The following is a 14,770-nucleotide window of genomic DNA, read 5'->3' as shown; positions in this document are numbered from 1 at the left end:
TAGTTTGAATGTTTTTATTAATTTTCTGGGAGCTTTCAAAATGTGTATGAGAGAGTAAGCTTTGTTTTACATGACTCCTTCACACCAGCTATTAAACAAGCTCATGGTTTCCCATCACAAAAACATAGAGAATAACAACAATAAATATTCTTGTCCTGCCTTTCTTTTCCTCTACATTTCACCTTGTCTTTCTCCTCCTCCTCATGGCCAAATGGCTGTGTTGTTTCCAATAATTTCTTTCATTTCTTAATTTCTCTTTCCTCAAAAGCTTCAATCTTATTTGTACTCTTACTTCTTTTTCAAAATTATTCTTTTCTGAGGTTGTCAATTGCTAATGTGTAGCTAAAAATTAACAGATAAATCAAAGATATATTTTTTTCTAAAATTCTCATTAATGTTTGTCTCTCTTAATCATTCCTCCTTAAATACTCTTTTCTCGCCTTGGAAAATGCCTTGTTGCCATGATCCGCTCTTTTGTCTTAAGTCTTGTTTTAAGGACCGCTCACAAAGTCTTGTTAACTGGCATTAGAGAAGGATAGGAGAAGTCGTCATGGGCTCTGAAGTCCCTACAGCATTTTGCTGTTATTGCTGGTAGTGCTCATTCTCATCTGGCCATTACCTCACCAAATACTGTGGCCTTTCACCAAGTAATTCTTGTCAAAAGCAGATATGAAGCAGCAGGAGAGGACTTTTGACTTTTCTCTCTTAATAAATATCCTACATCCAACATACACTTATGTTATGTTTTTAATACTATCCCCTGGTTTCAGAACTAGATTCATAAATAGTCAACACAGAGTCCAGATGGAGGTTAAATTAGAGAAATACAGTAGCAGCTCTGTTTTCTTCTATTTTATTAATATCTTACTATATACACACATCAAAGATGAACACTTAGGTTATATCTTGGCTATTGTGAATAATGCTGCAATGACAATGGGTGTGCAGATATTTCTACAAAATGCTAAATTTATTCTCTTCAGGTATATACCAAGAACTGTGATTAGTGGATCTTATAGAAGTGCTATTTTTAATTTTTTAAGGAACTTTCATACTGTTTTCCATAACGGCTATGCCAATTTACATTTCCGCCAACAGTGGGATTTCCTTTTCTCCACATCCTCAGCAGCATTTGCTTTCTCTTATTTTTTTTTATAACAACCATCCTAACACATATAAGGTGATACTTCAAAGTGGTTTTAATTTGTATTTCTCTAGTGATTAGTGATGTTGAGCATCTTAACATATAACTGTTGGTAGTTTGTACGTCTTCTTTGAGAAATGTCTATTCTGGTCCTTTGTCCATTTTTTAATCAGATTACTTGGTTTTTGCTATTGGGTTGCATGAGAGCCTATGCATTATAGATATTAACCCCTTGCTAGATATATGACTTATAAATATCTTCTCCCATTCTGTAGGTTACCTTTTCATGTCCAAAAAATATGAAATAATTTGCCAAGACCAATGTCAAAGAGAAGTATAATTTGGTTACGAAAAAGAAGGAAATATTACATTTGCGACAAAACAGACAGACAAAAACCTGGAGGGCATTATATTAAGTAAAATAAGTCAGACACAGAAAGACAAATAGTCTATAATCTCACTTATTTGTAGTATCTAAAAAAAGGTGCTGACCTCATAGAAACAGGGAGTAGAGTGGGCTAGGAAGTAGGGGAAATGAGGAGACACTGATCAATGAGTACAATCCCTCAGTTATAAGATGAATAAGTTGTAAGAATCTAATGTACAGCATGTTGTCTATAATTACAATACTGTATGTACACTTGAAATTTGCTAAGAGAGTAGCAAGGTTTCTCATCACACACACACAAAAGATAGATGTGTTCATTAGCCTGATTGTAGAAATCATTACACAATGCATATGTAAATCAAATCATCATATTGTACACTTTAAAGAGGTACAATTTTGTCAATTAATACCTCAATAAAGGTGGAAAAAGTAAAAATCGAATGTATTCTGCTTGATGCAATAGAGGTCATTGAGAATGAACAAGTTTTTCATTTCTTGAGGACAGTGCCAAAAAAAGCCACTTTTCATATTGTTGATAAAATAATTAATTAATTAATTAATAATTAATTAATAAATAAGTGTCCCAAAAAGCCACTTTTCATATTTTTGATAAATTATTTTAATTAATTTTATTGGAAATGTGGAATTTCCCTGATCAAACCTATTTATTTGTGCTGCTAACAATTTAAGCATTGATAATGAATAACATGAATGCTTTCTGTGGAATTTAAGAAGTCTGCTTTGTGTACTGCCTTGTGCTTGCTGATCTCACAAAGACTTGAGCAGTCAGTGTCTGTGTGAGGAGCTTAAAGAAGATTAGTATGGCAAATATCCAGAAAGGTCAATAATTATTTCAATCGCATGATGAAAATCCCTTAGAAACTTAGTTTTACAGTTGAAATTTAAATGATGTAACTGACAGCAATAGATTACCTCTGGAAAATATATTCAAAAAGTGAAAAACAAATTTACATTGAACGTTCATCGTTGTTTCTGAACAAATTCCTCTGAGACAAATATAATTAATTGGTGTGCAGTGGATGCAATCCCTATGGTCTCCAATCAGAACAGAAATACTGCCTATTCCATCATTATGTTATACTTTGGAATCATAGGAAGTCCAGAAGTCCAACAAGGAAAAGAAAATTTGCCTTGTGGATCTATGTATGTCCTCCTACTCACAATTTCTGGTAAAATTACATTGAGCTTGTGGAAAGGAGATTCTGTTAGTTTGGGTCACCATGGAGTTTAGCTGCCTAATCATTGGCTTATTCTTTTCAAATCACAATGAGTAAAAACATGTATGAAAATGAATAGATAAGTGACTGAAAATATACTCCCTTCCAAACTCTGAAGTGTGGCTTTAATGAAGGTTGTAGAATTGAGAAGACCAGGATAGAGCACCTTTGTATTTTACTCTATACAATTAGGTTTTATGTCACTCCTGTATAATTAGAATGACTTCATGTATTACTTATGTTATACCCTGTTTATAGGATTAGTATATCAATAAGATAAAAATGAAAAAAAATCAGATTATGCAATTTAAAGTTATTGTTTTCTCTAAGTTTCTGTGAAAATAGCCTAAGGCCCAGAGTTCAAAATCAGGAAGGAATATTACATCCATTTTAACTTGGTAGCTTTTTAGAAGGGTTTAGCAAAAGGAATCCAGGTGTCTAGCTTCTCATGTCAGACCACTGATCCTAGGAAAGCTCCTTTTTCTAAGGTTTGATAGAAATCTGTGCTAGGTAACTGGATTCCTTTAGGTCTTATCTGCCCTCTTTCTTGTCTCCACAGATGTCTGGTTCTGATCTACAATGAGTGGAAACAAGTCCCTCTGCACCAGATTCACATTTGTGGCTTTTTCCTCTCTAGCAGAGTTACAACCTGTGCTGTTCCTTGTGTTCTTAATACTTTACTTGTTTACTGTGGGAGGAAACCTCATCATCATCTGCCTGATCGGGCTCACCCCTTCCCTGCACACCCCCATGTATTTCTTCCTGGTTAACCTCTCCTTCCTGGAGGCGTGCTATATCACCAGTGTGGTGCCTCTGATGCTGGTGCACCTGCTGGCAGAGACCAAGACCATAAGTGTGAGAGGCTGTGCAGCTCAGATGTACGTATTTACCATCTTAGGACTGACAGAATGCTGCCTGCTAGCAGCCATGGCTTATGACCGCTTTGTAGCTATTTGTCACCCACTGCATTACACTCTCCGCATGGGCCCTCGTGTCTGTTTGAAATTGGCTGCAGCATGTTGGACCACCGGGGTGGTGGTGGAGTCAGCCCAGACCACCTGGATCCTCAGTCTGCCCTTCTGCGGAACAGGAAAGATTCAGCACTTTTTTTGTGACATCATGCCTGTAGTGAAACTGGCATGTGTTGATACATCCCAAAACGAAATTGTGTTGTTTGCTGTCTCTGTGCTCTTCATTATGAGTCCCTGTTTCCTCATTCTGTGCTCCTACACGCGCATTCTTGTGACCATCTTGAGAATCCCTTCAGCAGCTGGAAGACGCAAAGCGTTCTCCACTTGTTCTTCTCATCTCCTGGTTGTTTCTCTGTTCTTTGGCACTGCCTTGTTCACTTATCTCCAACCTAAGACGGCACACACTCCAGAAACGGACAAAGCCACTGCCCTCATGTACACTGTGGTCACCCCTGCTCTGAATCCTGTTATCTACACCTTGAGGAACAAGGAAGTAAAGGAAGCCTTTCAAAGGGTAACACAAAGGAACCCTCTTAGACAAATGGCCTAAACCAGCCATAGTAGTGTAAACTTACACTATTGTACAAAGAGGTTACCCAAGGTTTTATGTTCCTTCTACCAATATTAACTATCATTAAAGAATTCATAGGATAGTAACCAGGAAACACTTGGATCTGTTTTACATTTTTCAAAGTGTTTACACAAAGTAAATTTTGCATTGGGTCATTAAATTGTTAATTATTCACTCAATGAACAAAACTACAGAGTATCTCTTGCCCCTCGACATCATTCAATTTTTCCTTCTCCAATGGTAATAGCATCAAGCTAAATATGTTTCACACCATTTTACTGGGGAAAATGAATGCTCTTCTCGTGGAAAAAATAAAAAATAAATGGGAAGTAATTAATACTTTTTACTGTCAAATACAGGTTGTTAGTATTGAAGTTCTTAAGTGGAATATGCTCCCTTAGTTACTCTGCTCTCTATACATCTTAATAATCATACCTCTTAAATAATCAACTGTTAATAAATACTGATGAATGATGTACACTGTGACACAACTCCAAGTATTTAACTGTAAACCTAGTGAGGGACCCTGATTCTTTATCCACAGCTAGATTCTTCCTTTGCTCTTATCCACTTATGTTTTTTATTTTTCATATGAAAGAAGTTTTAGAGAAACTTCTCCCTATGTGGTATTCACTCGTTACTCTGATAGTAAGCCTTGTTTAAATGTATTGGTTTGAATATAATTTCCCTTAGGGATTGTCCATATATTCCAGCTAATTAACTATATTGATCCTTTGAATAATAAAGAACAAGACTTCTCTAAGAGACTAAAATAAAAACTTTTAAACAAATGTTCATGTCTTATGGTAAGTTTGAGAAGTGAAATGACCAAAGAATTAAATGTTCAGTGATATTTTATAAAAATTAGAGTTAACCTTTGATTTTATCTTAGTGTTGTTACCCTAGAATCAGATCCTAAAACAAGTGCCTGTAATTTATTTTGAAAGGGCTCAGAAGTGGGAAAATAATACAGGCACGGGAAGACAGCCAATAAATGGTCCGTTATTGTGCCAGGTACCAAAAAGGGCCATTAAAATTTAAACTTAGGGAGAAAATAGTGCAAAATACAATTCTAAAATTTACTACCCTCTAGATCTGGATATATATACGTCCATTCTCATTATTTATTGATTGAGGGTTAATCCTAAGGAGGACCAACTACTACTCTGACACCACTACTCTGTTGCTAACTGTAGGGACTTCTGGAAATGCCCTCAGGCTGTTCATTGGTCCTTGAAATGGTAAAGTTGGAGGGATATAAGAGGTGACACTGTTAGTAAAAGCTACAAGTCTATTCTACAGACATATTTGGTATACTTGCATTTGGGATAGTAAAAGAAGGTGAAGTAGGGGCCAGCCCAGTGGCTTAGTGCTTAAGTTTGTCACACGCTGCTCTGGCGGGGTGGGTTTGCGGGTTCGAATCCCGAGTGCTGACCTACACCATTTTTCAGCCAAGCTGTGGCAGTGACCTGCATAGAATGTGGAGGAAGATGGGCACATATGTTAGCTCAGGGCCACTCTTCCTCAAGCAAAAAAAAGGAAGATTGGCAATAGGTGTTAGATCAGGGCCACTCTTTCTCAACAAAAATCAAAACAAAAAAAGAAGGAGAAGGGTAGGTCCATACCATAAAGAACTGGTTTGAATATAGGATAAGGACTTATATCTCTATAATTGTTTTTCTCTCTTTCATTACCTGACCCTGTTTGGGGAATGATAGTTTAATTCCCAAAGGCCAAAGCTAGAGTTATATAGCACACGGACAGGAGAAAAATAAATCTTGTCATATCAATTCCTCCTTACTGTAGGTTGACTTTCCCTTGAACCACTGATTTATTTTTTTAACATTTTTTAAACATAATAATTTAACATTTTTAAATTAATCAACAGATGTAAGACTACAAGTCCCAAGAACATGTTCACGTAGAATGTGTTTGTGTGATTATTTTTCAAAATTACCCGATGAAACATTTCTCATGATCTGTTACTTAAACTGAACACAATTAGTCAATTTCACTATTTCTTTCTCTATTTGCATCCATGTAGTGCAATGAGTGGAAAATAAAATATGCAATCAGCTATTTAAGTATTTGTTCATCAAAGCATTCACCATTAAAATATTTCAGTGTTTTATACAGGGTTGAGTGACACCACTTGGTTTGCTTTTAGGATTAAATACCCCAATTGCCTCAAAAAGAAAAAGAAAAACATATCAACCTTTTTAGCACACTGAACAATACTTTCAGGACATTTTTTGTTTCTTACTGTTACTGCTGTTTGGATATACAGGTTTATTGAATAGAAGGACACAGATAATAGAAGGGCACCCTTTATGTGTTTTCTAATATAAAATATTCCAATTATAATAAATCTAAATGTGATTTTGAGATTTTTCTCTATAGAATTCTATTTAAATTACACTCTGTCGGTTAATATGTTTATCATGATCGAATACCAGAAGAATTATTTTCTTTCTGGTAATGGTCATAGATTGTGCTGATTAAATGGGTAAAATGTTATGAAAAATCCCCTTGTTAGTGTCCTGACACTAAGCAGTCATACAATAGTAGTTAGTTGCTATAAACTTTATTAATATTGCTAAGTTTTGATATAAATCAGTATATTGTAAATTATTTTGAGATATTCTTCTGCACTGAAAAATTACTTTCTGGAAGAGATTTTATTGTATTGTGATTCTGCTTCCAGCCATAACTCAGTGTTCTGTATGGCATGACTTCCTACCCTCAAGTAAATCAATTAACTAAAATATTATTGTGAAGTAAATTAAGTCCTGTAGACGTAAATATAATACATAGTTTCTGTTCTCAAGTCCTGAAAAATAGTTTTTTGTTGTTGTCATTTTAATGATTATTTAACTTTACTGTTCGCTAGTGGCAAATCTTCTCCAACATTGTTATTACCAGTGTCCAAGAAAGGCTAAGAATAAAACACTTCAAGTGGAGAGAGAGTGAAGCAGCTACATTTAATGACAAAAAATTCACTCCGCATTTCAAGATGAGGTCAAATTGATGCCCATATCATCATTCATTGACCATCTCAGTTATTTTATATTCACTATTTGGGGAAAAAAATTACATATACATGTGTGTACATATATATTTGCCAAGTTGATGATAAAAATATTACATTGTTATAGACGTTTTTTTCCTATTTGTCTTATTTTTAAATTGTGGTTGTTTTTCCCCTTAATTTTCCTGTTCTCTTCTGTATTGAATGCACAGTATAATGCTGTGTTTAAATTACCATTCTAATCAAATTAGCACCCAGATCCTAACTTTCGGATAGTGATGATCAGAATATGGAATGCTTGTCAATAGAATTACAACTGGAAAGGACATGCCAGGGGATTTTAAACTCAGAGACTAAACATCACTGCAATAGAAGCTGAGCAAATATATTCATTTCCTGTGACTCAACAACATGAATGCATGCTCTCTTCTGTCAAGAAGTGAGTGTTCGTGATTGTACACGGGATACTGTGATAACCTTAGGTGAGAGAAACTTCAAAAGAGTGGATGGACTGAAGGCTCCATAGGTACTACCTGTATAACAGCAGAGCCTCACCCCTCCAAAGCTGTCCTTAGTTATCTCTGGGACAAATAAATGCCTCACACGTGTGCGTGTGCTCCTGCGCATGCTCACACACAGACACATGCCAATCCAACAGCTGCCAGTCATCACAGAACGTCTGATCTCTTATATTGTTTTGCTCTCACTTTTAAAAACTCTCTGCTCTGCAAAACTTCGTAGAGAAGCTTTACTGTTGCTATTTATTACCAATTTATTAAGAAATTCATGCTTGCTCCAGAAGTAATGTTTCTGGATATTCCCAACCTCCAATTCCCTGGGATTCCAGAATGACGCTGAATTCCCAGAAAAAGAGGTGAAAGAAATCTCTTTACCAAACTCACGTGGCCTTTTATTGCTTAAGCTTCAAAGCAGTTTCTCCCCAAGTTCAAAGTTCAAAGAATATTTTCCACACATAGCACGGCAGACAAATCAATACTCATTGTTGGTTTAGAAGAACGAGGAGAGGTTCAAAAAAGCAACTTCAAAAAACGCCCTGTTGTAAAATGTATGGAAGGAAAAAGATGTGTACAGATCTTGAGTTTAAGTAATAAAAAGTATGGACACCAATGAGATTCTTTCCGGTACACGCCTACTCCTCTGAGATTGTCCAGCGTGAAGCTCCCCCACGTTAAGACTACTTGACCTCACTTCCACAGCCCAAAATTATTATAAGTACCAGAAATCTCTGGTAGTCAGTACCTTCACAGACCTCCAAAATGATGAAACCTGATATTACAATAATTATTCTATGTTTCTTAAGACATTAAAGTATTTTAAAAATCAAGTAATAAAGTTGATATTATTTTCACTGGAACTATTACTTTAAATCTGGGACAGACATGGAGTGAAGCATTTTTCCCTCCATGTCTATCACATATTTAAAACAGTAGCTTTATCAGATGAGGATAAAGCTGAAGGAAAGAGGCATTTTAAATTCTAAAGAAGACTGCAGATGAGCCAATAATAATTGAGTTTACTAAAAAGGTAGAAAATGACCCCAGCCAATTCCATGTACCCACGTGTATACAAGGAAAACTGAGGGCATGAGGCAGTTAGAATTGTAGTTATAAACTACCAGTTCCATGAGGAGATTTTGCTCCTACTTCTAACAGTATACAGGAAGGGAGGGCTGCAAGGACACTAAATTGCATCGAGGAAGCCTCAAAAAGAATCATTTGTAGAAATTGAAACACCTGTGAAGAGGAGACGCTGGACTGCAGCCCTCCAGTTGGAGGCTTGCTAACAAGCGGCACCTGTGGCAGCTTGCGGACTCCCGTCTGAGTGAAGCAGCAAATGACTGACTAAATGTCTCAGACAGGTGTTGCTTGTATCCACTGGAGTTTGGAGGAATACGTGAACGTAATGGCAAAGACCATTTCTCATCCACATATTACTGTAATTTTGAGGTTCACTGTAGGAATTTTTGAAATCAGGATTTGAAATGAATGAAGTAGAGAATACGTAAAAAACATTAAAACCTTAGGTATAAATCTGACAAAATATGTACAAGATCCGCATGAGGAAAACTACAAAACTGTAATGGAAGAAATCAAAGAAGAACTAAAAAAAATGGAAACCCAACAGCTTCGTATATCAGCAACAGAATCACATTATTAACTAGATCCCATCACTGCCTGGGCCTCACCCTGTAAAGAAATTTGCCCTTTTCCTCTCTCTCCTATTTACTGTGCTTAAATTGTGCATTTAGTTGTGTTTCTTTTATTAATATCTGCAACAGATTGTAGATTCCTGCAAGTAGAAACATGTCTTATTTATTACTGTATCCTAGAAATTAATTCAGAGCCTGACAAGGATAGGCATTCAGTTAACTGTAAAAATGTTGATAAATAAGTAAAAGCATGAATGATGTAGTGATTTTCAGACTTTCAGCCCATGTGAGATATTCAAGTATATATTCCTTCCCCAAACTGCTTGTTATTCCCACACAGATCTTGTACTATTCAGATTTCTTTCTATATAGACAACCAACCATTGTGAGAAGGAAGTACAGCTCTTCACCTCAGGCGACCTGTGCTTACAGGAGAGTGGACGAGAATGATTAGACAAAATATTCATTTGGCACCTTCTATATGCAAGGCATTGCCCTGAGTGTTTTATAAAGTCTCTCTCCTCTGTATCTCACAACAGTACTGCAATAAGGGTATTATTATCTCCATTACAAAGATAAGAAAACTGAGGCAGAGAATTTAAGAAATTTGCCAATGGTAATACCATTTGTAAATGATACATCCATGACTTTAAATATTATACTATTATATGTATTTTTTCCTTTAAATTATACCCTTTTCTTCACTGTCCTTCAGAGTTAACACTTAGCAGTGCCTGAATGATGCATCAGTTCGCATCTTGCTTGTTGCAGATATGGAGAAAAATCACTTATAAAACATGGTCAAAGATTTTTATTTTTGCCGCTTGTTCATAGGAAATTCTGCACATCTTTTTAAGACAGAGGTAGCAATGAGACCTGCAGGTACTCTGAGAAGGTGCATAACCTGTTCAGGCAAATACATAAATACTCAGGGACTGATTAGGCCTGGTCCCAAATATAACCTTTCTTTTGAGAATGGAAACAAAGGATTCAGGAAGTTCGAACTCTGAGAACAAACTAGTTAGGGTAATGAGAGTTTCTTAAGCATGAAAGGGAGAAAGAAATGAATAAGAGGGTAAAGAGAAACCACAGATAGGAAATATGAATTCAGTCACATGGTATTATGCTAACTAACCCTAACCCAATCCAAAACTCAACTAATCAATTTGTATTTCCAGTTTCAGAAATTTGATAGGAAATTTAAAATATATAAAATACTCACATTGTACATTTCCTAGACACCCCACCTACCATGGATTGGAGGAAAGAAATCCATTCTAAATACATTTCACTATGCTTTTGCTTCTACATCCTTTATTAATCCTAATGTGTAAGAGACACTTTTTGCATTTTTATCCCCTTAGCAACCACTGTCCCTTTGCCTTGTTTCTCACTGGTGAAACACACCTTGTCAATTTTCAAACTGTGTGTGAGACACAGCTAATTTTCTTTTTACTCTATTTTTTCACTCTTCTAAAAAAGATTAGTTATCACCATACCTTCTTCTTCTCATTTGATATGTCTTTATATAATTTAAATGTTAACTGGTTTCCCTATAAATTTCATGAATTAAAATAAGTTTTAATATTTCTATTTATTCAAATAAATCTAGCATGCACACATCCTTTAAGAATAATTCAAGAATGATACATCTCTTCAATAAATATTCATATTATAGGATAAACAATTCAGAGTCATCCATTTGTTTGGCAGGATTCCTGAGGATTTTGATTTTATGAGGTTTTTCTCTTTTCCTCCGAAAGAAGGGGCTGAACAAATTATATAATATAATCTTGGTGACAAGATCACCTGACTCAATAGAAATTTCCCAAATACACGAACCAAAGTATATGCTTAGTGTTCAGACTCTTTCTGTAGCATGCACTGTCATTATGTTTTAATTATGAATTTTTAAAAATAATGCTTAAGTAAGACTCAAAAATATGCTGTCTCAATTTCTATATACAGTTGCCAGTACGGAAAAGTAGATGCCAAATATTTTTTAGTAATTATTGATTGATTTGGCAACACTGATTAATCTGGTAACAAAGATAATAACCCAGAATAGGATTTTGTATACTTACAAACTTTCACCAAATTATATATATTTTCAATATAAACAATACAATCCGTTCAAGTTACTAACTGCCAAATAAAGCCCTATAAGAAAGGAACCCTCTAGTTAGTTAAAGAAATTCCTTGAGAGGCAGTTTGTGTTACTGTGTAGGGTTGGGATGACTATTGACTTGCCCATGAAAAGCTCCCTAGCAGTGCCATCTGGTGGACAAAATTTATAGTGACTGTAACTGGAAATACGCCACGTCTAGATAGTCTTACACTTTAAAAACACCTGACATTCTAGCTTTCAAGATAATGTGACATATAAAACTTTATTGACTATCAAATTTATTAAAATCATTTAAATGTTGAAAACTATATTAGGGAATATAGTCTTCTCATTGGCAACAGAACAATGCTAAGGAATTGGGTAAAACATAATTTGACATGTATGTACTAGAAGTAAGACAAACTGGGACCAAATTTGTCCATAGGTAAGGGAAACAGTTTTAGACAGAGAGCTTTTGTTTTAGGGTATGTTATTGAACTTAATGAATAATATAATATCACTATTTCCACTGAAGGAATAATGAATCTCAATAAATTTTAAACTAACTTCCAGGGATTAAGGAATGTAAGATGAGTGTAAACTGGAAGCTATAAATTATTCTTTCAAGTATATTTAAAAAAAAAATGCATGGTCAGACAGGGCAGACGTAATCCTCCGTGGGAGGAATCAGAAAACTGTGTTCGCATGTGTTCGAAAGTTACTTTCAACATGTGGACTCTTTGGAAACCACTCTAATAATGTTGACATCCACCCAAGAGATTCTCGTGATTGCATGTGTGTCTATATGACAAGTATGAAAACCTAAGGAAAAGCTTTTTTCTGACTCCATATTTTTTTAACATTTAATGTACCACTTAGAACTATTTCAGGCTTGAGTTGCCCCATAATCACCCGCTCAGGGATTTCTTAAGGTTCTTTCTAATTTTGTTCTTTGAATAAATCCACTTTTTAATAGGTCCCAATGAGACTGATTAAAACTGTGAGTTATTTTACATGGGTTTTATTTAAGATAATTCATAGCAAGATATAAAACTTTCCCTCTGCCAGTGGGAATCATCTGTTGCCCTGGTGTAACCTACAGCTAATTATGGTAAACCAGAACAATTTGTCTGAGGAAGTTTGAGAAATTAGCTACCCTACACCCCAAGTGTACCTCGAGGCCAATAGGGTCCCATCTTCTCATTAACCTTCTCAAAGGCATGATTCTGTCTCTCTTAGGTATCTCTCTAACTGGCACAGTTAACTGTGAAAATGGAGTATTATTTTAGGCATCCAGTGGGAAGCACACTATTTGGAAACCATCAGAGTGGATCTGACTCCAAAAATGCTACCCTGAGGATGACTTCATCTTTAATTTAAAAATATTTGTATGAATATTGTCCAAGGACAAAGATGATTAATGGCAACGGCAGAGGAGTGCTGTGTGAGTTTCTGATTGGTCTCCAGGGTTTGTTGCACTAAAGATGAAAATTTCTTCTGACTATGAACTCCAGAAGGCTCACTAGATATTTTAGGTGAAAAAGATATTTTAAAGGGATTTTGTCCTCTTGCATAACAGATGAGATACTCCTCAAAAAAAAAAAAAAAAGAAAATTTCCTCATCAATTATACAAATTCTCAGGATTATGGGGAAAAAAACCTAGTTATCAAGAAATATTTTAGTCTTATCTGGCATAAACATGGGTGAAGTATTGTGAAAAAAATATGGGATTTGAAATAAGGAGAATTGCATTCTAGTGGTGAATTAGTACCAATAAGTGTGCATATGAGCTAATAATTTTACATTTGGGGGATTTCTCGTGTAAAATTCTTAAGAATACCAGCCCCATATCACAGACTCTTTTAAAGACTAAATTTAAAAAATCCGTGCAAACTAATTGGTACTCCATTTCTTGCTCTATTCCCCAGATTAATCCATGTTCAACTCAAAAGAGCAGGTACCTATCATATTTCAGAGAAAATAAAACAAACTTCAAAACAAGAGGTTTATCAGTTCCTTTAAATTACCCCTTCTAATGTCACAATCCTGCCTGTCAAACACAAGTTATCATTATTAAATGACTCTTCAAAAAATGCCATGTTTTTCTTTTTCACGCTATTTCTTGTTTCAGTTCACAATAAGGAAATAGTAATTTAATTAGAAATAAATAATAATAATAACAAGGCATCTAGAAAATCCTCAAATAGCTGGACTTAAATAGATTCTTAAAAGCCGTGGGTCAAAGAAAGAATTAAAAGGAGAAAAAATTTTAACTGAATGATTTTACATTGAATAATAGTGAAAAAATATTGAAATTACTGAGATGAAGCTAAAGCAGGGCTTAAAGGAAAATGTATAGAAATGTATGTATAGATAATAAGAAAAGTCTAAAATAGTTACTTAAACTTCCACCTTAAGAACCTAGGAAAATAAGAAAGTCCAAAATGCAAAATGAACAGAAGGAAGGAAATAATAATGAGAAAAGGAGAAAGCACTGAAATTAAAAAGAAAAGAGAAAAAAGTAAAAATTGTCTACAAAAAAGTTTCTATGAAAACATCAATAAAAATTAATAAAACTTTATCCAACTGAAAAGAAAAAAACTGGGCACAAATTAACCAATATCAGAAATAAGAGAACATCACTACAGATTCACAAATATTAAAGGGCTATTAGGGAATATTATGAATAGCTTAGTGTCAAAAAGATGTAGTGACATAAATGAAATGAAAAAAAAATTTTAAAGGTAAAAAACTCCCAAGTTTACTCTAAAAGGAATAGATGCAAAAATTCTCAACAAAATACTAGCAGACAGAATTCAGCTGCACATTAAAAGGATTATATACCATGACCAAGTGTGATTTATTCTTAGAATGGAAGGAGGGTTTTACATATGAAAATGGATCATTGTAGTACACCATATTAAAACAATTATAGGGACTGCTGGTGGGAGTGTAAACTTGTGCAGCCACTATGGAAAACAGTATGGAGATTCCTCAAAAAATGAAGAATAGGACTACCATATGATCCAGCTATTCTACTGCTGGATATTTAGCCAAAGAACATGGAAATATGAAATTGTAAAGATACATGCACTTTTATGTTCATTACAGCATTATTCACAGTAACCAAGACTTGGAAACAACCTAAGTGC

General features: G+C 34.9%; 1 protein-coding gene across 1 annotated transcript; it reads left to right on the top strand.

The window, feature by feature from the left end:
- Nucleotides 1-3,349: 3,349 nt before the first annotated feature.
- Nucleotides 3,350-4,291, top strand: LOC139083705 (olfactory receptor 10C1-like). The gene has a single exon (XM_070622159.1). The coding sequence runs from the start codon at nucleotides 3,350-3,352 to the stop codon at nucleotides 4,289-4,291; it is 942 nt and encodes a 313-aa protein (XP_070478260.1).
- The last annotated feature ends 10,479 nt before the right edge of the window (nucleotides 4,292-14,770 follow it).

Source organism: Equus przewalskii, chromosome 5 (assembly GCF_037783145.1).
Source record: "Equus przewalskii isolate Varuska chromosome 5, EquPr2, whole genome shotgun sequence".
NCBI classification, from domain to species: Eukaryota; Metazoa; Chordata; class Mammalia; order Perissodactyla; family Equidae; genus Equus; species Equus przewalskii.
Note: the sequence above shows the minus strand (reverse complement) of the source record. Positions and strands in the feature narration are given on the sequence as shown.

Coding starts and splice junctions, on each gene's coding strand:
- LOC139083705 (XM_070622159.1), top strand. CDS start 3,350: ATGAGTGGAAACAAGTCCCTCTGCACCAGATTCACATTTGTGGCTTTT.